The 25,918-nt window shown below is 48.9% G+C and overlaps 1 protein-coding gene across 3 annotated transcripts in view; it reads right to left on the bottom strand.

Moving 5' to 3' along the window:
- The window catches only part of LOC144768106 (tyrosine-protein phosphatase non-receptor type 6-like), an 848,841-nt gene that overhangs the window by 663,702 nt on the left and 159,221 nt on the right, over positions 1-25,918 (bottom strand). For all 3 annotated transcript variants that reach the window (XM_078651512.1, XM_078651513.1, XM_078651514.1), the window contains 2 exons: positions 4,927-5,049; positions 3,529-3,723 (listed from right to left, as the gene is read on the bottom strand). In XM_078651512.1, the coding sequence (XP_078507638.1) occupies positions 3,529-3,723; positions 4,927-5,049 (318 nt within the window). The remainder of the gene's footprint in view (positions 1-3,528; positions 3,724-4,926; positions 5,050-25,918) is intronic.

Below are 25,918 nucleotides of genomic sequence, written 5' to 3' on the forward strand. Positions count from 1 at the left end.
TTAATGAACAATAAATTATTATCCGAAATATAAAAATGTTAATTATTAAAAATGTATTGCCAATTAATAATTAATTATCAATACATTACTTATCAATACTCAACAATAAAATAAATAATTACTTAATTACAATTAAATTACTTCTCACCCTATTGCCCTATAAACTCACAACACAATAAATTAATACACTTAATATAATTACCAATGAATCAATTCACAAAAATTAATTACCAATTAATATTTAACATACAATTAATTATCTATACCAATAAATGCAAATAAGTAATTACTTAATTACAATTAAATTACTTCCCACCCTATTCCCCTATAAACCCACAATCTGCTACAGGACTAAAACACAAAATTTACTTTAAAGATAAATTACGAACTTCTAAAAGTGTCATATATATATTCTAAAACTAGTACAATAATTAACAAAAAATATAAACACATATATAAAATACATAACACTAATATAAATATCGATATTAGTAACATTGATATTTTTGCTATTGATATTACTAACTTCGATATTGACAAAAACGATATTTCTTACCTTCAGGTCGAGATTCTGAGTGTCGATATTCTTGATTTCGAAATTGAATCCCTATGATATTTCCAACTAGATATTATTGTAGTTCGAAAATAAAAAATCGATATTTAGACTGTTTACCCTGCCGAATAATGTCTTCAATCAAAATGTCAAGCTGTTCAGAACAAAAAACTGCTGGAAATTAAAACAAGTAATATTAAAGCCCTCCCTGTTCTGCCCTCATCCTGGACTCGTGTTGTAGGGTTTCTTGTTAGAACAAGAATATGTATTTCAGTGCCCCCCAGGAGCAGTTCTTGCACTCCGTTTTAAAAAGGTGCAAAACAACCGAAGTGAACAGGCCGCAGGAGAGGCAAACCTGTTAATTTAGGTGTCAACACCCACATTTACTTTTGTTAACTTTTACTAGATTTAAATGCCTGTAAATATTCGCTGCACCACTCTCCCACAGAAGGGTGGTAGGACGGACCACATGACTAGCTATCTCTCACTAAGCTCCAAGCACTAGGGCAGTGGTATTCACACTTTTTAGTGCTCCCCCGCCCCCAGTGGAAAAAATAATCATTGGGCCCCCTCAGAATTTTTCACAATTATTCCATTAAATTGACAATGATTAACTATGCCTAGGCTTATTTAAACATTGCACTGAAGTTCAGTTACCATTTTAAAAATGCAATTAAATGCATGTTCTCCAAACATGCTCTTCTGGTCAGGCAGGCCTTACTAACATGTAAAAATATCCACAGTGTGATTATTAGACATGGGAGTGCCTTCCGACACCTTCTTCCAGTCATGATATAAATGACAAGATGTTGGTGATGGCTCACTACAGAGCGGCTTACTGCTGCGTGGTTTTTTCTTCTTAAAAAACAGTTATCAGCATAATGCTTCTTTTGGTCAGAGCCTCCTCCGACAGGATCACTTGAGTCCCTCAGTTTGAAGACCCCTGCACTAGGGTAAGCACAGGCTCACCTGACCATGAAATGGTGGCAGCACAGATCACTCATGACACCAAAACACTTTCCACTAATGTTACAGTAAGTCAGTAGTTGAGAGAATGGCTCATTTACAAATTACTTAACAGGATTCCTTTTAATACAAGAATCAGTAACTCTTGTGCGCTCGTGGGACTGCCAGAAGGGTGTCCAGAGGCGGAGGTTACAACAGCAACCGTCACCACAGGTATCATCAGTAACTGTTGTGACTTTATCACTGGATCCTCTACTCAACAAGGATAACAAATGCCAAAAACACATCACTTCTGCATCTAAGAAATATGTATTGGGTCCAGAAGAAGGTGTTATGGAAACATGCCCTAATGAACAATTTTATGTCTCGGGGACACAGAATATGTTTGAAAAGATGAGACATTATTTTATGCAATCTGACATTTCCCCTACGCCGCCTGGTCACAAAATTGCTCTTCACTACAGAAGAAAGTCGTGAGAGCTGAAGAGTGAGTGGTATCTTGGTGAGAGTGAGTACTATCCTGAAAAGAGTGAGTACTATCTCAATATGAGCAAAGAACGGAAGAATTGCATTCATGCACAAACTTGCCTGGGGAATGGACGATTGAATCAAGAGATCATGGGGTCCATTATGATGTCGGGCGGATTGCCCCTGCCAGGCTGGCGGTGGCTTCCACCCGACATCCGCATTCGTTTTCCCCCTGCCATATTAGTATGGCGGGGGGGGGACCTCGGCGGACGGAATAATATGGTGGCGGTGTCTATCAGACACCGCCAGCCATATTATGATGGGCAATTGTGGATGCCTTTCTGTGGCGGCAATGCATGCGGAGAATCCCTGCGGGGGCCCGTTGCAGGCCCCCAGGGACTCCAGGGGGTGCACATGGGGAGTACCTATGGTACCCCCCAGCAGTTTAATGCACAGCATGGCAGACACCGCGCGTGCCTGCCATGCTGTGCATGGAATTGCACAGCATGCTTTCCTGCCATTGTGGCGGGCGGTGCTGAGTGCACCGCCCGCCACAATGGTAGGCATGCGGGATGCGCCCGCCACTGTGGCGGGCGCATCCTAATGCTGCCGACGGGACCCCCACCCTTATGGCGGGCGGTCCCTAGTACCACGAGTGTCCGCCCGCCTGCCATCCTAATGGGCCCCCATGTGAGACAGACTCCTGATATTTCTTCTAATTTGGAAGTGACGTCTTTACTTACAATTAAACTTCACATTTAATGCTACACACAGGCAATCCATTATCTGCTAAACACTTTTGACAATGCTTCGGTTAAGGCCTTTCTATTTGTAGTGACAAAAAATGAACAATTATTTGTAAAAAGGGAGCAAGGAATTAAAAGTCTCACAACTGTGATGTGTCTTTAAAATAAAACTTCAAGCTCTGCAGGCCCTTGCGGGTCTTCCTGTGTTCATACTGGGACTCCCAAACATCGTGCTCTGATACCCTTCGGGTTTTTGTTAGCGCTTTACAAAACTTTAAAAATAAAAATAAAATAAATCTGATGGCCTCTTCTGCATTTGATAGATTATGGCCACCTGGAGACTCACCCACTGACTGACATTTTTCTTTTGGCATGGAAGGTATTTAGTCATAAAATGTTAAAGGGATCGTTTCATAACAGGGTGTACAACCCAAACAGACATCAAACAAAGACACATTCTGGAACCCCTTATTATTGATCAATGTCTATGATTGAAACTTCCGTGAGAGGACAAACTTTTTACTTTGCTGGCTGCCTCCTTGAAGCCTCAGCTGGAAATATTTAGGGCCCGATTTAGATCGTAGCGGACGGGTTACTACATCACAGCATCTGCCGAAATATAAACGCCATTATATCCTTAGGGATTTATATCAGCAGACAGGATATCCGTCACAGTTGTGACAGAATAACCCATCCACCAAGATCTAAATCAGGCCCTTAGACTTTGAAGATCTTTGGTTTTTATGGTGTGCTCTCTAACGAGGTCCAAATAGGTCAGGAGCTAGAGCCACTTACCGCTCTGAGGTTGGGTCGGAGCAGTTCACGGGGTACTTGAGCTCGATGAGGGTGCCATCCTTGTCCTGCAGGTTCCCATACTCCTTTGTGTAGAACTCCAGCAGCTCGGCGAGGGTGGCAAACTTCTCGCCGTCATACAGGTCATAATAGTCCCCCGTGTTCTGGATGCGTATGTGAGTAACTCTGTTGCCCACCCTGGGAGGTGAAAGGAAAGGGTTAGTGGGGAGAGGACTTAGCAGCAGGGGAGGGACTGGATAGGAGAGGGCCTCAAATCAAATCAAATCAAAGGAAACTTTATTCGGTGTATATCAACCATAAAAGTGCATTACAACATACAGTACATTCTACAATTATCTGTGAATAGTATAAAATTACAGCAGAAAAACTGAAAACATTACATACATTAATTCATTCATTGGTCCAAACACAATCGCAGTTTAAGAGCCAGTTTTAAAAATTCAAGAACTTGAAGGACACTATTACTGTGTAGCAATTGTAAATATAAAAAGGCTGGTCGTATCTGGTTAAAATTCTTTTTTTTTAAAAGAGCAATTAAAAAGCGTTTACGAGGGAATTCATAAAATCTGCATAAAAACATAAAATGCATCATGTCCTGTGGAGACTTTCCGTCGCAGCCACAGGGTGATACATTTTTGCTGAAGCTCTCCTTTTTAGGTCTAATAAGCAGATGTTGAAACAGGTTAAATCTAAATCTTGTTAGCATAAATTTATCGTGGGTACTGAAAGTGCCGAGTAGATAAGGCTCTGTTGTCAAACATGTTTTAACCATGATAAATTTCCTTACACTAACTTTTTGTAACTCAGCGGCCTCCCTCTCAGCCTTCTTACGCTGGAGAAACACCTGCTTGACTAGATCAATGTCCGCCTTTACAATTCTTGACGGACATTCCAACAAGTCAGGGCGACCCATTTCAGTGAAACATGTTTTTAGATAATTCAGCCAGGGAGTGCCCGGCGCGTTCTCAAGGGCCATAAAGTCATTAACAATTAGATGTGTTAGGGGAATTTCTTCACATAACCACATTTTCAGCCAGCATAGCAGAGGTCGTAGGGACAGGATATCGCTCAAATACCCCACTCCTAGTTCCTCATGGACCACAAAACGAATTCTCTGTGGTCTGAAGTTGTTCCCCAGCCAAATAGCCCCAAAGCTCACTCCCATATGCTGCTGTAGCAACAGATTATGCGTCATATAATTTGATCATAGCAGCCACAGGCTTTTTTCCAAGCTTTGAAGCAAAATTAAAAATGGAAGAATTAACCTTAGTCACATCACTTTTTTTCTTAGCCAGTTGCGGGGCCCAAGATAATTTGGAGTCAAAGAGTACTCCTAGGTAGGAGAATGTATTAGAGAATGGAGAGGGCCTCCTTCCTCACCTCACAGACAAGGTAAAGTCACCCTGGGTTTTCCGGCTTGGTCTGACGAGGAAGCTGCCATGGACCCCTCGGTTCTTCAGGAGCGCCTCAGCATCCAGGCCGCTGATGTCGCGATGAAACCACCTGGAAACAAAAATACCAGGGGGAATCAGAGCGTCCAAAAATAAACACTGTATAATTTACAAAGCACTTCTACCAAGTTTGTTGTTGCTATGCTGTTTGCGATACAACAGAAATTTAAATAACTAGACAGGCATTGGAGTGGTTCATTCATTTATTTTGTTGACATTTTGCACACCATCGTTACTATTCTAAGGGTTCCAATCATGCTCTGCTGGACCCCCCGGTTCACCTTATACAGCAACTTTTTTGACATGAGCAGCGAGGGGCTGGTGGTGTGTGGTTTGTCTGCCCTCGTTGGCTTCAGTTCTATGAATAACTTGCACAATGAAGTGCAGCCACCTTGTATGAGGCAGGTCAGACATGTTGCACCTGTAGTATCTGCTTCAAACCTGTTGCCTATGTTACAATGTGTCTTTGTTAATGTGGCCCCAGGCAGATCTAACATGTTAGAAACAGAACTTCACACATGTAAACATGTATTTTTATATCTTTGTAGTGGCAGGTCCAAACCTTGTCAGGTTTTGAACCATTCCAGATATTATGTTTGATCTTCTGAATATGAGATTGGATTTTTGTACACTTCATTCACAGGGAAGTTAAGTGGAGGGCCTAAATATAATATTTTGTCCAACCAATAGAGTGTCTTTCCAGAAAGAGTGGCGAGGATTGTTATTTCAATTTCATGGGAACTTGCGGTAGGGCAGGGTTTTACTCTTATAACCTTACTTAACTATAATGGCAGTTTAACCTTTGTTTTTTCAGTGAATTTCTGGAGATTTCTGATCATATTTGTGCACTAAGATAACTTTAACTTGCGCCCCTGCCATGCACAGTTTCCTCATCAATAATTGCAAAACACAGCCTTTGCACACTATAGAGGTCTTTGTGGAGAGGCCAGTCCCTCACCCAACCCTACTATGCACTGCCTATACCGTGCTGAATGACATGCACGGTGCAGTCAGTTGTCTGCAGAGGAATTTGACGTAGGGTCAACCCCCATGTGCGCACAGCTAAAGTCTATTCTGTGGTGCAGGGTCGGACGCCTGTGGTCCTTGGCTAGGCCCTGGGGCCAACCTTATGCCGCATCGGGCCAAAGGCTGTGCATGGCGGGGGTTGGTTTCTGACTTGGAGTTGACATACTAATTAAATATCTTATTTACCTGATATAATTATAGCTGGTAAATTTAAGTGTGCTTTTTTGTTGAAAATGTCACATTTCAACATACATTGTAACCTATGTATAATGTGACTTTAACCTTGGGGTTTTTCAGTGAATTTTCGAATTTTTTGTTTAATGTAAAGTAAGATATATATATATGTGAAAAGTCAAAACAGGGTCCTTCTGGGATCCATACACCCGAGTCAGGTGGCGCACATGATTCGGCGGACCACACAAGGTTTTTCGGGAAGGAGGCGACCGAAAAAATTAGATAATCTGTTTTATCAGCCCACTTCATGCAATTATGTTCTTTATTGGCACTAGACCGAAAGAATTATCTATTCCTGCAATATTACATAAAGAATGAATTGCCTTACAATACTCAATGTATGATAAGATACACGTAATTATGTTAGGCACTTGACCTTTACAAATGTTTATCAATTCTGTAATTCTTTTTGTATCATCGCATTACATGAAATGTTATGCTTACCTGGGATTTCCCGAGGTATAGCTAACTTATGGGCTTTGGTAGGCATGTTTGCTTCACTTTTGTTTCAATGGCGCTCCAATTGAGCATAAGTCAAAGTCAAAAATTTTTATTGCATAATTAATTACAATTATTACAAATTTGCATAATAAAATAACAAATGCAAGTTAATACCATTTCTTAAATTGATGCTTCTCAAGATCAGATACTGTTAAAAGTGATGCAGATTAAAAAACAATAGAAGGAACTTCCTCGGGCACTAATCAGTCTATCTCCGGGTCTCTTTTTCTTTTCCCACTATGCGACCCTGGAGTAACGGTTTCCCTGCTGGTCTTTCATCACGATAATCCCCCTGCTCACATTCTCTTAAGCACTGCCAGAAATTTGACTCCCCGGCAAATCAAAATTGAGGAGGAACCTCCCAACCAGCTTGTGACTGCATGTCTGCATGAGCGAATGTTCATCTCTTCAAAAATAGATTTCAAATATTGTCGTCTCTGTCCTATCAGTACCAGACATACACAGAAAAAATGGGCTAAAGTTTTATATTTATATCCACAGAGTCGAAATTGCTCCGACTGATAGGTGTGTTTCCAAGAGGGTAGTAAGTCTTTTGAGACATGCATGCCCATCCTATAGTCTGTGAAAGCTTTTTTTAAATTACCATTGAAATGGGATGTAAGATATGCAAGAGGTTTTAGTGTTGTAAAAGAGTTAATGATGGTCCAACCGTGACGACGATTTGCAAGGGAATGTTTATCCTCCAAAAAGGATTTCCTTTTCGCTGCCCCGTTGGCTAGTCTGCTTAGGGTTGATTTGTCTGTCCCAGCTTTCCAGGCTAGTTCCAGGTTCAGATTTTCCACGCAGTGTTTCAGGTACTTCCCCCATGTGTTTCCAGGATCATTCTCCGCCCGATGTTTGATTTCTTCCCAACTAAGCCAGTCCATTGTATCTGGATCTGCGGATCGAAGTTTGTTACAGATTTTCACGAAGCCGCTCATGCTCCGGAAACGCTGATTTTGCAGTCCAAATTCAAGCCTGACTTGGGAAACTGAGGCGGATTTTGGGAGATTGAAGACCGCTTTATAGATTTTAATCTGTAGGTCGTTTAGAAAATCGGCCTCCTTGCCACACCAAGTAACTAGGCCATAGGATAAGGTGGGCAGAATTTGAGCTGCCATGACTTTTAAAAGGTGCTTGTGGTTTGGGCAGTCCATTTTTCCTTTCAAAGATCGATACGCAAAAATCAGATTTTGGGCTTTTGCTTGAATTACTGCTTTATGCTCCTTATGATTTCCACCTTTTGATATTGTTATTCCCAGGTATTTGTATGACTTTTGTCCTTCTACTATATCCCCCTTTGCCGTCCATTTGTATTTAAGTTTTTGCGGATCTACTAGGCGTACCACTTTTGTTTTGTCTTTGTTTAATTCCAGTCGTTCCCGATCCAAGTAAGATGACAATTTGTTAATGGCTCTTTGTAGGCCGATAGGTGTTTTACTCAACAGAACTATGTCATCTGCATATTGCAAAAAATATATTGGGTTGTTAGCCAAAAATGGAGGATGATTTTCTGCCGATTCCAAAGCACTTGAGAGGTCAGAAAGAAAAAGGTTGAACAGGGTAGGGGCTAGTACACATCCTTGTTTTAAACCTTGATGCGTAGGAATGCTCCTGGTTGTACTGCCCCCTTTACCCAGTTTCACTCTTGCCCAGGTGTTCCGCTATAGGGCTATTATAGCTTGTAAAAGTTGGTTTGGCAGGCCCCAGCTCTTTAATTTACCCCACAAGCGCTCTCTGTTCACTCGGTCAAAAGCAGACTTGATATCGATGAAGCAGGCATACAGCCGGGCTCCCTTGGCTGCCGCGCTGTCCATTAGGAGTGACAGACAAGTTAAGTTTGTTATTGTCCCCATTCCTTGCCTGAAGCCAGTTTGATATTTGGGAATTATCTTGGTTACTCCTAGCCAGGCTTGTAGCTCAAGTAATAAGCAGGAGGCATAGAGCTTAGCCTCCACATCAATTAAGGATATCAGTCTGTAATTTGTTGGATTGCGATGATCTCCGTGCTTGAATATCGGGTGGATAATATTTCCTTTCCAAGATGTGGGAACGTCTGCTTGTTTATTATATATGTGGTTAAATAAGAGAGTTAAAGTCTCTAGCCACAGGTCTTGATCGTGCTTAAAGATAGCATTTGGCAGCCCATTCGGGCCTGCGGCTCCTTCTGGCTTCAATCTTGATATAATCGACCTTAAATCTTTTTTGTTTATTAGATCGGCCAACTCAATTTCCCCCTTTGTGTCTTCCTTGAGCTCCGGTCTTTCCTTATAGTTAGTTCCATTCTGTTTGTCCACAACTTCCTGTATTGCCCATAAACTTTTCTCGGAGACTTGCTCTATTTCTCTGTATAAAGATTGCACATGGCGGGTCCAAGTATCTGCTCCGACTCCTGCTTCCTGTTGGAGATTTGTTCTTTGATTTAGATCATTTATGATTCCCCAGAAGTCACGACTATTAGGTTGTTTTCCCGCAATTAGGAGTTTGTTCCAAATGTTTTCTTTATACGTGGCCTTTGCGACCCTCACGGCCTTTCTGTAGATGCTCCTTGCTTCCCTTAGGTTAGATTTGTTTGTCACTGTCCCCGCTATCTTATTTTTTTGACTGGCAAGTGCTCGTACCTCCTTTGCAACCTTTCTTTTTTTAGCACTTAGGTCCATATTAAACCAGGGCTCCTTCTTACAATTGGCACTACTCTGGTTCCACGTCCTTGCTGGAAACTTTTGCAGAAGATCCAGTATCATTTTCTCCCAGTTTAAGACTCGGTCTTCCTCCTTTTGGATCCCTAGATTAACCAGCTGGGCTTTCACGAAGGCCTCAATTCTGCCCAACCCTTCACCACGCCACTTTAGTTTTTTTAGAGTAAACTTAGAAGCGTGGCATAGAAGGGAGGTCATTCTTGGCGCGTTGGTTGGTGAGATGTTCAAGCTTATTGTTTGGGGGAAGTGATCACTTTCAACTCGTGGTACTATTTTGAATAGATCAATGTATGGAAGTAGTTCGTCGCTTACAATAGTGTAGTCAATTGTGGAGTTAACCCTGCCACTCAAATAAGTGACACCTGCAGGCATGTCTCCCATTATGTTGCCGTTCAGGATTGACAGACCTGCTTCTTTTAGACTGGCCGCTAGATTTTTTCCACGGCTGGTTACTGACGTCTTCGCCATCTCCATATTTTCTCCTGAAAGGACACTGTGAAATCCCCAGAAATAAACAAAGGACAATGTGAATAGGATCTTTGCATTACTTTAATTAATGCCAGTAAGCTTGCATGTTTCTCCTTTTGTGACTTTCTGTCTGGGTGGATATAGACATTAAATAGTATAAATTGCCACAATTGAGTCCCGGATGGGGCAGATTCTGAAATTCTGGTCACTTGAACTCAATTTAAACCCACGTCCAGCTCTTCTGATACCCAATTGTATCTTTGGGCTATATAGGTCGATAAGCCACCACGAGAATGCCCAAAGGCTGAGAGGCGTTCCGCAAATATGTAGAGTTCTTTAAAACCTGGGATTGAAGTTTGAATTAATTTCCATGACTCCTGGATTAAAATTATGTCTTGTTGTTGAAAAAAGCCCAGCGTTGCATGATCATGCGCCATTTCTTGGAAGCCATGCACGTTCCATGAACAAACTGAAACGCTACTTGGCTTTTTTACCTTCTGAGGGGGCTTCTTATTATACATTCCCTGGTTTGAGTCAAGGTTAGGTAGATTTATTACTCAGGACCCTGGGTATCCAAGACCAGTCCGTGTTGTCAGAGATGTAATGACCTGGTACTTGCAGGATGTTTGACGCGGGGGACCTAGAAAGTACTGGCGAGGAGGCCCGAGCACCTCGCAGACAAGTGATTGGGCGTCCTGTATTTTCCTTTCCCTTTTTTTGGTGCAGGTACTGTTTTGCAAGGGGTAGGGATACCTTAGGTGCGTGTGTTTTATGATGGAAATTCCCCATGGGTCAAACTGAGATCTTGCCGAGTATATCTTTTCAGTTAAGTCTTTTGAGGCCCAGGTTGTAACAGTAGCATAAATGGTACTTCTTTACTCCATTACAAGATGGCGGTATTTCTGCCTCGCATACATGCCTGATTTATTATTATTTTTTTTTTGAAGACGTTTATTAAAGCTCAAGGGTGCATTACATATAGCAAAGCCTACAACCGAGCGGGCCGGCCGCAAAGGAACCGTAAATCGTGAGGGTGCAATGCTGCATATGAGGGCGTGTCATTGCGCCCCAGTTGTCCCCGGTACATTAAGTCATAAATGACATAGTCCCATTGCCAGAAATCAAGAAAAGAATAGGTCCATAAATGACGTCTTATTTTTCAGTGTTTCTAGAACTAAGCCATGAATACAGCAAACTAAACAAAACAGTTCGTATCGGCATGTTTCAACTTTCCTATCGTGACTTCCCCACATCAAGTCCGTCCCAGTCGCGCAGTGTAGATAGGAGACACCTCTGAACAGTGTGGTATGTGTCGATGATGTTACAGTACGGCAGGGGGTCATTGGTGTACATGTGCAAGTGTCTTCGGGCCTAAAGTGGGACAGCTCCTTCGGGGCCATGGTGTTTCGCCGGTCGCCGGCCTGATCAACGGAGCATGTAGCGGTCAGGTGTAGTGGCCTCGCTGTCAGTGTATCAAGCGGCGTCTACGCCTGTGGTCGCCACCTGGGGCGCCGTTGACGGTTTCTACCCACCGTAACATGGGGGGTTGGAAAGGCCACCACCAGTGAGCAGGGATCCGATACTACAAACATGTGAACAAATATGAGAAAGGGGGTGGGGGGGGGGGGGGGGGGGGTAGAGTGCGCTTGCGGGGGCAGTGCCGGCAGTTCTGTGCTGTGGGCGTTTTGCTGGGCGATGACCGCCAGTGGGCGCCTGCGTGGGCGTCGGACCGTGCCTGAAGCCTGCACGCTGAGTAAGCCATGTCTGTGTCGGGGGGTGGGGGGGGCGCCGCCGCGGGTGATGGTCCCTGCAATAGAGTTGGAGCCCTCGTGGCTCACCGCCGGTGTCGCCCATCCTACGTGAGCCCCCTGACAGCGCCCTCCCCCTGCAGGGACCCCAGGAAGCCATCCCAGAGCTGTGCGATCGGGAACTGCCGCAGACCCGCTATCTCCTCCCTGCGAAGCGCCGTGCCCTCCGCCCCGGCCCAGTTAGTAAAGGATGTGAACCAGTGTTTCGGGGTAGGCGGTTCTCGCCGTTTCCAATGCCTTGTAAGCAAGCGCTTGGCCGTGATGAGGCCCAGGTCCCAGAACCGTGCCTGTGGTTTGTTCAGTTTGGTTCTTTTGTAGAGTCCAAGAATGCACGCCTCCCACGTGTCCGGCAAACCCGGGCCCGTGCTGTGATTCAGGAGTGAAGTCACCTCCCCCCAGTACGCGGTCAGGGTTGGGCAGTGCCAAAGCATGTGTATGATATCCGCACCCAGCAGGTCACATCTGGGACAAACGGCAGTGTCAATCGCGAAGTATCTGTTTATTCTATCCGGCGTTAGGTATGCCTGGTGCAGTATGTACAGTTGAATGACACGAAAGCGGGAATTGCGGGGGACGTTCACGGGACTGGCTAGGACCAGGTTCCACTCCTTGTCCGTCCATTCCCTCCCTCGGTACGCCGCCCATTTAGCCCTGATCTGTGTTGTGGGTTTTTGCGTGTGGATGAGAAGCGCCTGTGCTAACCAATGCGTGATGTGTGCGCCCCTGCCCATTACATGTAGATATTGGAGCAGGTGATGTACCGGCGGCTCATCCCGGACGTCTCCCCAGGAGTCAGTGTATGCCCGCAGTACCGACGCATGGAGTAGGAATTGCCCAGCCGGCAGTCCCGTGGTTTCCGACAGTTCCGCAAATGGGAGGAGGGCCCCGTCAGCATACAGGTCGCCCATGGTCTCTACTCCGGCTGTGACCCAGCAGTCTAGATTGCGCTGCGTGACCATCCCACTCCTCCTGGGGGTGCCCAGCAGGGGGAGGGCAGGAGCATATGGTGTGGCAGTTCGTGTCAGCTTCAGGCTCCGGAGAAAGCATTTGCGGGCCACGGCCAAATGCAAGGGTAGAGGACGGGGTCCTTTGGTTAATGGATGAAACAGGGCGCAAACCCGGGGGTGGGTCCATTGGTGGTCCGCAGTGGCCGTGTCGTCTAGGTGCGTATCGCTGAGCCAGTACGTCACCCATTGGAGCTGGGCAGCCAGGTAGTACAGCTCCATGTTGGGGACGGCCAATCCACCCTCCGCAGTCGGGGAGTACAGTTTAGCCAGCGCCACTCGTGGTCGCCCCGCGTTCCAGATCAAGCCGCGAAGCATCGATTCCAGGTCGCGGAATATCCGTGCAGGGACATACGTAGGGATATTCGCGAAGTGATAGAGTAACCTGGGGAGCGCTATCATTTTGGAGAGAGCTATTCGGCTGGGCACGTTCAGCGGCAAAGTTTTCCAGAAGGACATCTGGGCCCGCAGGGAGGAAATGGCGCGCACCAGGTTGCCCTCCAGTATGTCCTGTGGGTCTCTGTAGATGTGCAGCCCCAGGTATTTAAACGTGGTCGGGTACCAAGCAAGCCGGGCCCCTCCAAGGTGCACATCACATTCCTCCTGGTCGCGGCTGAACGAGTATACTCCGGACTTGGCCCAGTTGACCCTGAGGCCCGATACGTCCGCGAAGGTTCGGAAGATATCCGATAGCTCGGCCGGTACCGCGGTGAGGTCCCGCACATAAAGCAGCAGGTCGTCTGCATAAAGTGAGACCGTGTGTGTTCCGTCAGCCAATGGGATCCCCCATTCCGCACCCCTGTCCCGCAGCAGAGCCGCTAGTGGTTCAATGGCCAGCGAGAAAAGGAGGGGCGACAGGGGGCAACCTTGCCTGGTGCCTCTGCGCACTCTGATCTGCTCCGACAACAGCCCGCCCGTCCTCACTCGGACACTGGGCCTCTGGTAGAGCAGCCCAACCATGTCAGCAAAGGCATCTCCCACCTCGAATCTGTCCAAGACTGCCCCCAGGTATGGCCATTCAACTGAATCGAAGGCCTTCTCCAGGTCTAGGACCAGACACCCCGATCTAGGCCAATGTGTCAAGGCTGCTTCCTGAATCCGGAAGAGGCGGCGTAGGTTACGAGACGTGCTCCGCGCCGGCATGAAGCCGTTTTGATCCTCGTGTACCAGGGTTGGTACCTCCAGGGCCAAGCGGCGGGCCAGGAGGGAGGTGAATATTTTATAATCGGTATTCAGCATGGCCAACGGCCTATAGGATCCCATGAGCGCGCCATCCCTGCCCGGTTTCAACAGCGAGACGAGGTTTGCCTCGTTGAGTGAGTCCGGGAGTGCGGATTCCTCCATCGCAGTGCGGTATAATTTGAGCAGCTCCGGAACCAGCACGTCCGAGCACGCCTTAAAGAATTCGGCGGGTAGCCCATCCGGGCCAGGCGATTTGCCGTTGGACAGTGCGAAGATGGCCTCGCGCATTTCGTCCGGAGAGAAGGGCGCCCCCAGGGCGTCCTGCTGCGAGCCGATAAGGGAGGGCAGTGGGACACCCGCCAGGTATTCTGCTATGTAGGGCGCAGAGACCCTCAGGTGCGACTGGTATAGGGCCTGATAGTGCCCCACAAACGCTCGATGGATCCTGCCTTGGGTGTACACTAGCTCTCCCTCAGCCGTGCGGATGACGGATACTGGCTCCGTGCGTTCCTCCTGCCTGACTAACCAGGCCAATAGCCTACCGGGCTTGTCACCGTGTTGATGTACCCGCGCCGAATGGGCCGCAAAGTTGACGTGCCGCAGCCGTTCCAGTAGTGTTTCGTGCTCCGCCCGGGCCGCCCGCAGCCGGTCTCCTGCGCCCCCCACCGCCTCTTGTTCCCCACCAAGTAGGTCCGCTTCCACCCTGCGCAAGTCCTCTTCCAACTTCCACCGTATGCCTCCCTGGGTGCTCAAGCAGTGTCCCCTTACCACCACCTTGAATGCGTCCCACTCTACTCTCGGGGAGGATGCTGTATCTGAGTTGTCAGTGAAGTATTGTGCTACGCAGGCCTGCAGGGAGTCTCTAAAGGGGGCATCTAGCAGTAATGCAGGTTGCAGTCGCCATGTGGGGATAGGTGGGCGCGGGCGCTCCCAGGCCAAGTGTAGTGTATGGGGGTTGTGGTCCGAGTGCGTCCGACCCAGGTACTGGGAGTCAGTGATGTGCGGCAGCAGTTCCGTGGACACCATATACCTATCAAGGCGTACGTGTAACTTATGCGCTCCCGAGAAATAGGAGTACACCTGAGCGTCAGGATTGTGTGCACGCCATGCATCCCTCAGGTCCCACTGTGCTGCCCACTGTGTGAGTGCTCTCGTGGCCCCCTGGGATGTTGCCTCCGGCCTAGGCGGGACCGAGCGGTCCAACACAGGGTCTAGCACCGTGTTGTAGTCGCCTCCCAGTATCCATGGGACGCCGTGCCAGGGCGCCAATTTCTCCGAGATGCGCGCTAGGAAGGTGCCCTGATCTGTGTTCGGCGCGTAAATGGACGCCAGGACCACTGGTTGCCCGTCTATGCGACCCTTCACTAGGACATACCTCCCCTCCGCATCCAAGTGTACCTCTGACATTACGAAGGGAGTGCCCGGCTTCACCCACAGCAGTGCTCCGCGGGCATACGAGGAGTACTCGGTGGCGTACAGTTGTCCCCTCCATCTTCGCCTCAGCGCTGTCACCTCCGCCCCACTCAGGTGTGTTTCCTGCAATAGCGCGACCTGCACGTTCTGCCTTTTCAAGTAGGAGTAGATCTGATACCTGCGCGCGGGAGTGTGCATACCTCTAATGTTCCATGTACATATTTTTACGGTAGACATTGTGGCAATATACATCCCTCCCTGACATACCCAACAGGGGCGGCTCCACCAATTGACCCAGCAGCGGCCCTCCCAGCTTTCCCGTTCCCACCCCTCGCAGCACACTCAGCAAAGTTCAGGAAGACATTAGGACAGGGAAAAAAAACAATGAAGAACAACAACCAACAGCGGGCTATCCCCACTAAAATACCAAAAGGGCAGTGGCGGAACGGGCCACCGTCCATGCTCTCAAGGGAGAGGAACAGTTTTACTTATCTAAGGGGCAGTGCGTGCTAAGCACAAGTTCGGCAAAAAAGGATATATAGTCTGTTAGGGGAAGCAGGTCTCCTCCCTGAGCCACACGATACAGGGTGTTAGTGGCCGCCCACCACAGTCCAACACTCCGAGCAACCCATCGTTCGTGTAGCCAGGTGCGGGTGTGTGCTGACTGACCACCCCTGTATGTCCCGCCCTGCTTACCATCAGTGCCACAAGGGCATTACTCACTGTTCCAGGTGTCCACTGTCCAGTCAGCTGGCGGGGGGGGGGGGGGGGGGGGGGGGTGGGGGGGGAGACGGCCCCAGCGGCGGCGGGCGCCAGTCGCGCATCATCGTCCAGCCGACCTCCGCCAGCCCTCTCATCGTTCCGGCAAGATCAAAAACAAACGGTGCCTCCAGAATCAGTGGACCAAGTCAGAGGTTTGCGGCGTGACTATAGGTAGTTCCACCGAGATTTGTGAGTTCGGGATCCCATATATGGCCTCGTCGTCGTCACTTGGTACCGGCGGTTGGCCGTCCTCCTGGGCTGTCTCTTGGGAGGGTGAGTTGCTCATTCGAGAAACCGCCTGTAATGCATCGCGTTGTTCTCGGAGCATCTGGTCCAGTGGGGGAGAGTGTCGCGCCCCCTCCTCCCCGCGTTGGGACTGTTGGGTCCTGTGTCTGCGGCGGCATCGCGGTCCTCGTAGCCTGGTCCTCGTCTCGCCCCCTCGAGAGTGTTTGGGTGCCGTGTCCGTGCCCCCGTCCAGCCACTCACTGGCCTCCACAGGCGTGCTAAAGAAGTAAGTGTTATCCCCTGCCACCACTCTCAGCTTGGCAGGGAATAGGAGGGAGTACTTGAGGCCCGCGGTGCGCAACCTCCTCTTCACTTCCATGAAGTCGTGTCTCTGGCGCTGTACCTGGAGGGTGTAATCGGGGAAGAACATGATCGACGCATTATCTATGCGTACCTCACCCAATCGCCGGACCTCTCGCAGCACCGTGTCTCTGTCTCTGTAATTCAGTATCCTGAAGAGTAGCGGCCTCGGGTTGGCGCCGGTGGTGTAGGGCCGCGTTGGCACCCGATGAGCGCGTTCCACAACAAAGTGAGGCGACAGCGAACCCTCGGGCAGTAGTGTCCGCAGCCAGTCTTCCACATGTTGGGCCGGGCGGGCCCCCTCCCATTTTTCAGGAACCCCCACAAGGCGGATGTTATTGCGCCTCGCCCTCCCTTCTGCGTCCTCAGCCCTGTCCTCCAGGAACTCCACTCTGTTCAGGAGGTCCTGCAGTTGCCTGTCTGCCTGAGTGACTTTGGGCTCGATCTCCTTCACTGCGCCTTCCAGGGTCTTGGTTCGGTCGGACAATTTCCTGTGGTCGTCGCGCAGGAGGGTCAGGTCCACTGCGACCCCATCGATTTTGGACTCCAGGGAGGTTCTAGTTTGCTGGAGGGACTGTTCCATTCGTTCCACCGCTGCCAGCACGCTGTCAAGCCTCGAAGCCAGTTGCTCGGCGGCCATTTTGTGGAGCGGTCTGCCCGCTTTCCCTTTCGGCAGGGCCCCACCAGTCCCGGTGCGGGTCCGCACTCCCCCGGACATGTGCGGGTGGCGCCCGTCCGGCAGGGTAGTCCCCGGTGCCTCTCCAGTGATGGCGTCCCCGGATGCGCTGCACTCTCGGGTGTGGAACTCTGCGAGTGTCGGCTATTCCCTCGGATTAGGCCGTCGTTGTTGCCCCCGTGGGGGGGGGGGGGGGGAGGGGAGGGGGTCCCCCAGGGGGTGTTTCGCCTTGTCGCCCCACCACACCGGCCCGAATGTTGCAATGGCTGAGGGGGCGTATGTGACACGCACGCCCGTGCGAGCTGGGCAGGTTGGTCTGGGCCCTGGCCACACTTCACTCATGCCTCACTGCCACTCCGGTAGCCTTCGCCTCCCCGGGGGGGGGGTCCGCCGGTGCTCCCCCCGTGTGTCCACAGTGTGAGGGGTGGAGAGACGGCCGCTCAGCTCTCGAAGGTGACGCAGCCCCCCGGACAGGGTCCCAGGCCCTCAGCGTCTAGTGCGGGGGCTGCCGCCTCTTGCCGGCCCCTCGACGTCCGCCTCAGCGCGGCGGGCTCCCTGGGTGGCGCCGGTTGCTATGTGGTCCCTCCGGGGGGGGGCCGTCCGCTGTTTGGGGCAACCGCCCTCCCCTGCCTTCCCCCCCGGGTCGACCACTGCCCCGCCACTCCTCACCTCGGTCCAGGGCGGGCCGCGCTTGGGGTCCTCGGCGCGAACGGGGGACGCCTGGTCTCCCCGCAGTCTGGGCTCGTCCCTCGCTGGCCACAGTAGTGCAGGGCGTCTTCCGGACCACCGGCGGGTCCACCCGACAAGGCAGCGGGCAGCTCGCGGGGTCCGGGCAGCTCGGAGAAGGTGGGCCGTCGGGCCTGTTCCCTGGGCCCAAGCCCCGGTCTCCCTTGATTGTGTCGCCGGCCTGGGAGCGCCTCGCCCCGCAAGAGGGCTGTGGGAGAGGTCGGGGTAGGGTCCGTCGGTGCTCGGACACAAAAGTCCTCCAGATGCGCCTCGGCGGGTTCCGGGGGGGTCCGCTCAAGGTTTCGGGCGGCCCCGGTCAGTATTGCCGGATAATTGGCTCAGGGAAGGGGAGCCGGTAGCGGAGCTCTACCCAAGAGCGTCCGTCGCCATTGCGTGCTTAGCCACGCCCCCCCTCGCATACATGCCTGATGTTTATACACTTTTTAAGTTACCTCTTCTAGGTTTACTTTACTGTGTTTGCATATCAAGCCACTCTCTCATGGGTGGTTCGCATGTGATCAAGACGCAACTCGTGTCGAAACGCGTAGCGTGGTAATTGGAAATAAACCCTTTTGCTGAAAAGATTCCCGAGTGCGCAATTTCTTTGCTGTGAAGCGACCTGGGATATTATATATATATATATATATATATATATATATATACCATCGACCCAATCGTGCCGGTACAGTGCCTTCTGGGAGTTGGAGTCCGGCATTGTAACGAACTCCAACAGGATGTGTCGACTCCATTAGGGGGAGGAGCGCCAGGTGCTGGAACATTGATTTCTACAGGAAGGAACATTTCGTGACAGGACATGCTGCTTTGTTGGGCGCTGAGGAAGGCTACAAATGCCGAAATGCATTCGCCGCCATTGCAGAAGTGAGGAATAAACCAGCTGTTTGACCTGAAATCCCCTTGGCCTCCGCGTTCTTCTTTTCGAGGGATGGTTTGTCGATATATATATATATATATATATATATATTCACTCAAAAAACCATAGGTTTCAGGCCTTATATAGTTAGGAATTAGCTTATAAAAAACCTTTGAAATTCACTCAAAAAACTATAAGTTTTAGGGGTGTCATAGTTAGCTGGACATTTCTCTCATACAAAACCATTGAAATTGCTCCTAAATAGTTAGTTGTACTAACTATATTTCGCGCACCCGCAATCCACTGCTGATGATGTCACATATTAGATCATTCATGACATGGTCAGTGATATCACTGATGACATCTCAAATGACATCACTGATTACATTAATGATGACATCATCCAAGTGACAATCACATACACCTAATTCCTAACTATATAAGGCCTGAAACCTTTGGTTTTTTCAGTGAATTTGCAAGGTTTTTTAAATGCTAATTCCTAACTATATAAGGCCTGAAACCTATGGTTTTTTCAGTGAATTTGCAAGGTTTTTTAAATGCTAATTCGTAACTATGGGGCCGATCAGGATGGCGGACAGACCTGCATCCGTCCGCCACCCCAGAGGTGGAGGGACCGTCCGTAGGGGCAGCGGCGGTCGCACCGTGCAAATTAGGATGTGACCCCCACCCTGGCAGTCACATCCTGTATGTTTAACATTGCGGCGGGTGCTGCTTGAAGCAGCACCCGCCGCAATGTTAAAACTGCATGTTTTACATTTACATGTACAAAGCGGCAGGCACCGCGCGGTGCCTGCCACTTTGTGCATGTAAATGTTGGGGGGTACCATAGGTACCACCCATGTGCACCCCCCACCCCCTGACACCCTGGGGTCCCGCAACGGGCCCCCAAACACCAATGTCTACATGCTTTTCCACGGCGGAAAAGTCGCCGCGGAAAAGCATGTGTCCGTGCACATCCTAATTTGGCTGACGGTGTCTTGCAGACACCGTCACCAAAGAGCCCTACACACCCTGAGGATCAGCGGCAGACGGACCAGCCGTCCGCCGCTGGTCCCACCGTAATCCCACCGCCATCCTAATCTGGCGGTGGGTGTTGTCTGTGGCCGCGGCGGTCAATCCGCATCCTCCAGGCCGGCGGTGGCTTCCGCCGGCCCGGGGGATGCGGATTACCCGCCATCCTAATCGGCCCCAAAATAAGGCCTGAAACCTATGGTTTTTTAAGTGAATTTGCAAGTTTTTTTTAATTCTAATTCCTAACTATATAAGGCCTGAAACCTATGGTTTTTTCATTTAATTTCAAAAGTTTTTTAAATGACAATTTTTAAATGTATTAGTTGTTATTTATAATGATTTACTACGTTTTTGCAGGCAGGTGTTCAGAGGGCACGCCCCCTTTTTACAACGTTCTGCAGCGCAACCCCTGGCGCGTTTGCAGAGGAGGAACTAATTCTCCTTGCATACTGGGGGTCCCTGGGGGGCAACTAGCCCACCAGGAGCCTCCAGTATAAGCCAGGGAGCTGCATTACAGAGAGGTGTAATGAGGCCACACCCTTTTTTACACCTCTCTGCAACGCAGCCCCCGGGCGTGTTTGCAGAGGGGGAACTAGTTCCCCTTGCATACTGCGGGTCCCTGGGGGCCAACTAGCCCACCTGGAACCTGCAGTATGCGCCAGGAGGCTGCATTGCAGAGAGGTCTAATGAGGCCCCACCCTTTTTTACACCTCTCTGCAGCGCAACCCCTGGCATGTTTGCAGAATAGGAACTAATTCCCCTTGCATTCTGGGGGTCCCTGGGGGCCAAGTAGCCCACCAGGAGCCTCCAGTATGCGCCAAGGGGCTGCGTTGCTTTGCCCCGGGGGCGGCGGTCCCCGGGGTAGTGTGAGGGGGATTGTGGACCCCCCACACTTCTTTATTACTATGCCGCCGCGATTTGGTCCCCCCCGGGGGGTAATTTTTAAAAAACAGACCAGGTTTTTAAAAAAAATGTGGGCCTTTTTTGTCCTTTTGGGACCACCTGGGCAGGCCTAGGGGGTCAGGGTGTATCTACCCTGCCCTCTTTTTGTGTTCTTCACGTTTGTTTTTCTGCTTTCCTGTGCCTCGGTCTATCTACACACACACATATATATGCATATATATGCATTTATATATATGTATGAGTATATATATATATATATATATATATATATATATATGAGTATATATATATATATATATATGACAAAGAAGAGACCAGACTTGGGAGGCCACGCACTTGGTAGGGCTCTTTACTCCAATAAGGCAACAAAGCTCGAACACTGTAAAAGCACAAATGTTTATCATGCCGGTGAGTTTCTCCTTACGCGTTTCGGGCGTCCCTGCGCCCTTGATCACAGGACTCTGGCAAAGTGGAGGGCAGAATGCCGTTCCTCCAGCTAATAAATGTTCTACCCCGCCCGGGGGCGTGGCTGCAGTTTGCATGCTGGTAGTTGGAGTTCTACTGATAGTATAGTACTTGCATAAAAACGGCTGCTTGCTCCACAGTAAAACAGTATATTCACCTTGGTAGGTATTTGTTAATTCTGCAGTTGTGGCAATGTTCGTAATCCCGGAGGCAAGAGGGATCCAGCCAAGCTCCATGCTGCGCTGTAAGGTGAGGCGCTGGACACCGCTGTGTGCGCGGGGGGGCCTCCCGCGACCCTGGCAGGCCGCAATTCAATATGACAAAGAAGAGACCAGACTTGGGAGGCCACGCACTTGGTAGGGCTCTTTACTCCAATAAGGCAACAAAGCTCGAACACTGTAAAAGCACAAATGTTTATCATGCCGGTGAGTTTCTCCTTACGCGTTTCGGGCGTCCCTGCGCCCTTGATCACAGGACTCTGGCAAAGTGGAGGGCAGAATGCCGTTCCTCCAGCTAATACATTTTCTACCCCGCCCGGGGGCGTGGCTGCAGTTTGCATGCTGGTAGTTGGAGTTCTACTGATAGTATAGTACTTGCATAAAAACGGCTGCTTGCTCCACAGTAAAACAGTATATTCACCTTGGTAGGTATTTGTTAATTCTGCAGTTGTGGCAATGTTCGTAATCCCGGAGGCAAGAGGGATCCAGCCAAGCTCCATGCTGCGCTGTAAGGTGAGGCGCTGGACACCGCTGTGTGCGCGGGGGGGCCTCCCGCGACCCTGGCAGGCCGCAATTCAATATGACAAAGAAGAGACCAGACTTGGGAGGCCACGCACTTGGTAGGGCTCTTTACTCCAATAAGGCAACAAAGCTCGAACATTGCCACAACTGCAGAATTAACAAATACCTACCAAGGTGAATATACTGTTTTACTGTGGAGCAAGCAGCCGTTTTTATGCAAGTACTATACTACCAGTAGAACTCCAACTACCAGCATGCAAACTGCAGCCACGCCCCCGGGCGGGGTAGAAAATTTATTAGCTGGAGGAACGGCATTCTGCCCTCCACTTTGCCAGAGTCCTGTGATCAAGGGCGCAGGGACGCCCGAAACGCGTAAGGAGAAACTCACCGGCATGATAAACATTTGTGCTTTTACAGTGGCCATCTTGGGAGACTGCATGTCAGAATTTTTTAATGAAATACAAGAGGATTTGAGAAGTCACATCAAAATGTGCCCTAATTTTTCTTTCTGCAGCACTAATCATACTTTCTATGGCAAAATGCACCCCCTCATTTTGTTCCTTTTTAAATTAAATGTTTTAATCACTTTATTCCAATCAAGATGGCTTCAGGTGTGCCATACCTTTGTAATAAGTAGGACTGTTAGCGCTCTAGTTGTTCTTTAGAACACTCTGGGAAGCTGCAGTAGAACACAAAGGAATCAACTGACAGGCTCTGTCCTTGTTGGATGTACATGTTTTACTGAGAATGTCAGACTTCATTCTCACATGACTGAGAAAGATAAATTGAATTTACAGAAAATATGCTTTCAGTTTAGCTTATAGATCCCCTTCCAAACCACTGTGGGAAAAGCATGAGATAATAGTTTTCTTTCAAACATGATTCATGATATCCGAGCAAAAGGCTTTTTCACATGGTAAAATCACCTTTTGCAAAGTTTGATGTAATTCCATTCAGCGGTTCGGGCTGTAGCCTTGTCAGACCGTCATATGGAAATTAACATGGGGAAAACACGTTTTGGGACCCCCCTTTTTTCCTCGGCCCCCACTTCACGAATCCCCCCGAAACTTGCAGGGAAGGAGCGGAGCTGGCCAAAATTTTGGAAAATTACACGCAAATTCCTCCACCGGCGCAAAAGTTATTCCCAATAGAATGTTGCGGATTTCCTATGGTAGCTAGGTCCTAACTATATATACCTACTGGCTATCGCCAGTAGGTAATATATATATGTAGATGTATATCTATATATCTATATCTATATATCTATATCTATATATATATATATGAACAATTGTTACTTACCTGTAAACAGGTGGTTTTCCAGTATTGGTGTCTTTCATAGATTCACATGCTTGAATATTCCCCGTCGTCGAAGTGGGAGTCCCACGGTATATAAAAATAGCAATAATGCTAATATAACATAAAGGATAACATCATATATAATAAAATAGAGATAATACATACTGTAAAACCTCTACAATGGTAACTTCCATAGGAAGACATTATAAAGAGAAAAACTAATTTGTAACATATCAGTGTCATTCTGTTAGTCCAAACTGCAGCCAATCAGGCTCAAGCACCCTCTAGAACCTTCTCCTCAGAAGCTCAAGCCCTGAGGGGAGGAAGGGTGGGTCGCATGTGAATCTATGAAAGACACCAATACTGGAGAACCACCTGTTTACAGGTAAGTAACAATTGTTCATCTCCAGTATTAGGGGTGTCTTTCATAGATTCACATGCTTGAATAGAATAGATAGCAGTAACTCCTTAGAACTGGGATTGCTAATAGATTCTTAAAATGAAGGCAAGCATATAGCAATCACAGAAAGAAAAGGAGGAGGGAACAGAGGCTCACCTTATTTAAAGAGATGGCGAAGCACTGCTTGCCCCACTGCGGTATCCGCTTCGTTGATGGAATCCAAACAGTAATGTCTGGTAAAGGTGTGCCTACTTGACCATGTTGCCGCCCGGCAAATCTGGTGTAGAGGCACTCCAGCAAACAAGGCGGTGGAGGACGCCATCGCTCTCGTCGAATGCGCCTTTACTGGACACTGTAAAGGCTTGCCAGCTTGTTGGTGACAGAAGGATATGGCTGCTGAGAGCCACCTTGCAAGTGTTTGTTTCGTCACTGAATGTCCCCTCCGCATCCTTCCATATGCCACAAAAAGTTGATCGGATTTGCGGAAAGGGGTAGTCCTTGAAATGTAAAACTTTAGACAACTTCTGATGTCTAAAGAATGAAGTCGTTGTTCTGCCGGTGATTTTGGATCCGGGAAAAAAGTCTTTAAGAAGACAGGTTCGTTCAGATGGAAATCAGTAGGCACTTTTGGCAAAAACGAGGGATTGGTACGAAGAGACACTCCATCGGGCTTAAATTGCAAATATGGAGGCTTGATTGTGAAAGCGTGAAGATCGCTTACACGACGAGAAGATGTTAGGGCCAAAAGCAATACAACCTTCCAGGTAAGAAATTTGGTGTCTGCCCTGTGAATTGGCTCAAAAGGAGGCTTCATGAGCTGTGACAATACCACGTTGAGCTGCCATGCTGGAGGAGGGCGTCTAATAGGAGGAAACTTTCTGAAGAGACCTTTAAAGAATTGTCGGATTATTCTGGATGAGCAGAGAGACATCGAACCATCGTGTCTAAAACGCGAAATAGCTGCCAGAAAGACTCTCAAGGTGGCATGAGAGAGACCAGACTGAGCAAGGCTCAGAAAGAAAGGCAAAAGCTGCTCCGGAGCAGAAGTGAGTGGATGGATATCTGATGCAGCGCACCAATGACAAAAACGTTTCCACTTTAGCTTGTACGTTTTGATGGTTGATGAAGCTCTAGCAGAAGCCAGAATGTCTCTGCATTCCTGGGGCATATCTAAGTTTGCGAATTCGAGGTATTCAGGTTCCATGCCCATAACTGAAGTGTGGTCGGGTCTGGATGGCAAATTTGACCCTCGTCCATTGACAGGAGATCTGGACGTGGATGCAGATGAATGGGAGCGCATTGGGATAACAGAAGAAGTTCTGAGAACCAAGCCTGTCTGGGCCAACGAGGGGCGATCAGTATCAAGTGGCAGGGTTGCCTGCGCATCTTCCACAACGTTCTCGGTACCAACGGTATTGGAGGAAATGCATAGGCGAACAGGCCGCTCCAATCCATGAGAAGGGCATTTCCGCTGGACTCTGGATGGGGATGCCAGCTCGCAAAGGCGGGGCACTTCTGATTCAGTGGAGTGGCAAAAAGGTCTATCATGGGATGACCCCAACGGCGGAAGACCATGTCCAGAGTAGTCTGATGAAGTTCCCACTCGTGGGTCGATGACGTGGACCTGCTCAACGAATCCGCTAGGATGTTTGAAACCCCCGGCATATGGACCGCCGTCAAGGAAATTTGATGACGAAGAGCCCAATTCCAGATCCTTTGAGCTAGCCGAGACAATGGCTGAGATCTTGTGCCGCCCTGTTTGTTCATGTAGTGCATGCTGGTTGTGTTGTCCGTTTGAACCAGCACGGACTCCCCTTGCACTACGGGCAAAAAGGATCTGAGAGCAAGGAAAATCGCCATCAACTCCAGTCTGTTGATATGCCAGGTTCGTTGTGTCGCCGTCCACTTGCCCTTGATTGAAAGGTCCAGGAGATGAGCACCCCAACCCTCCATGGACGCATCTGTAGTCAGTGTTAGATCCGGAGAATGGGCCAGAAACGAAACTCCTTCGTCCAGGTTGGATGGTTCTTTCCACCAAAGCAGACTGTCCTTCATGTGAGACGAGACTCGCACTAGGTCGTTGAAGGACCCTAACACTTGGCGCCATTGCAGGTCTAGTTCTTCCTG

The sequence above is a fragment of the Lissotriton helveticus genome, chromosome 7, assembly GCF_964261635.1.
Source record: "Lissotriton helveticus chromosome 7, aLisHel1.1, whole genome shotgun sequence".
Lineage (NCBI taxonomy): Eukaryota > Metazoa > Chordata > Amphibia > Caudata > Salamandridae > Lissotriton > Lissotriton helveticus.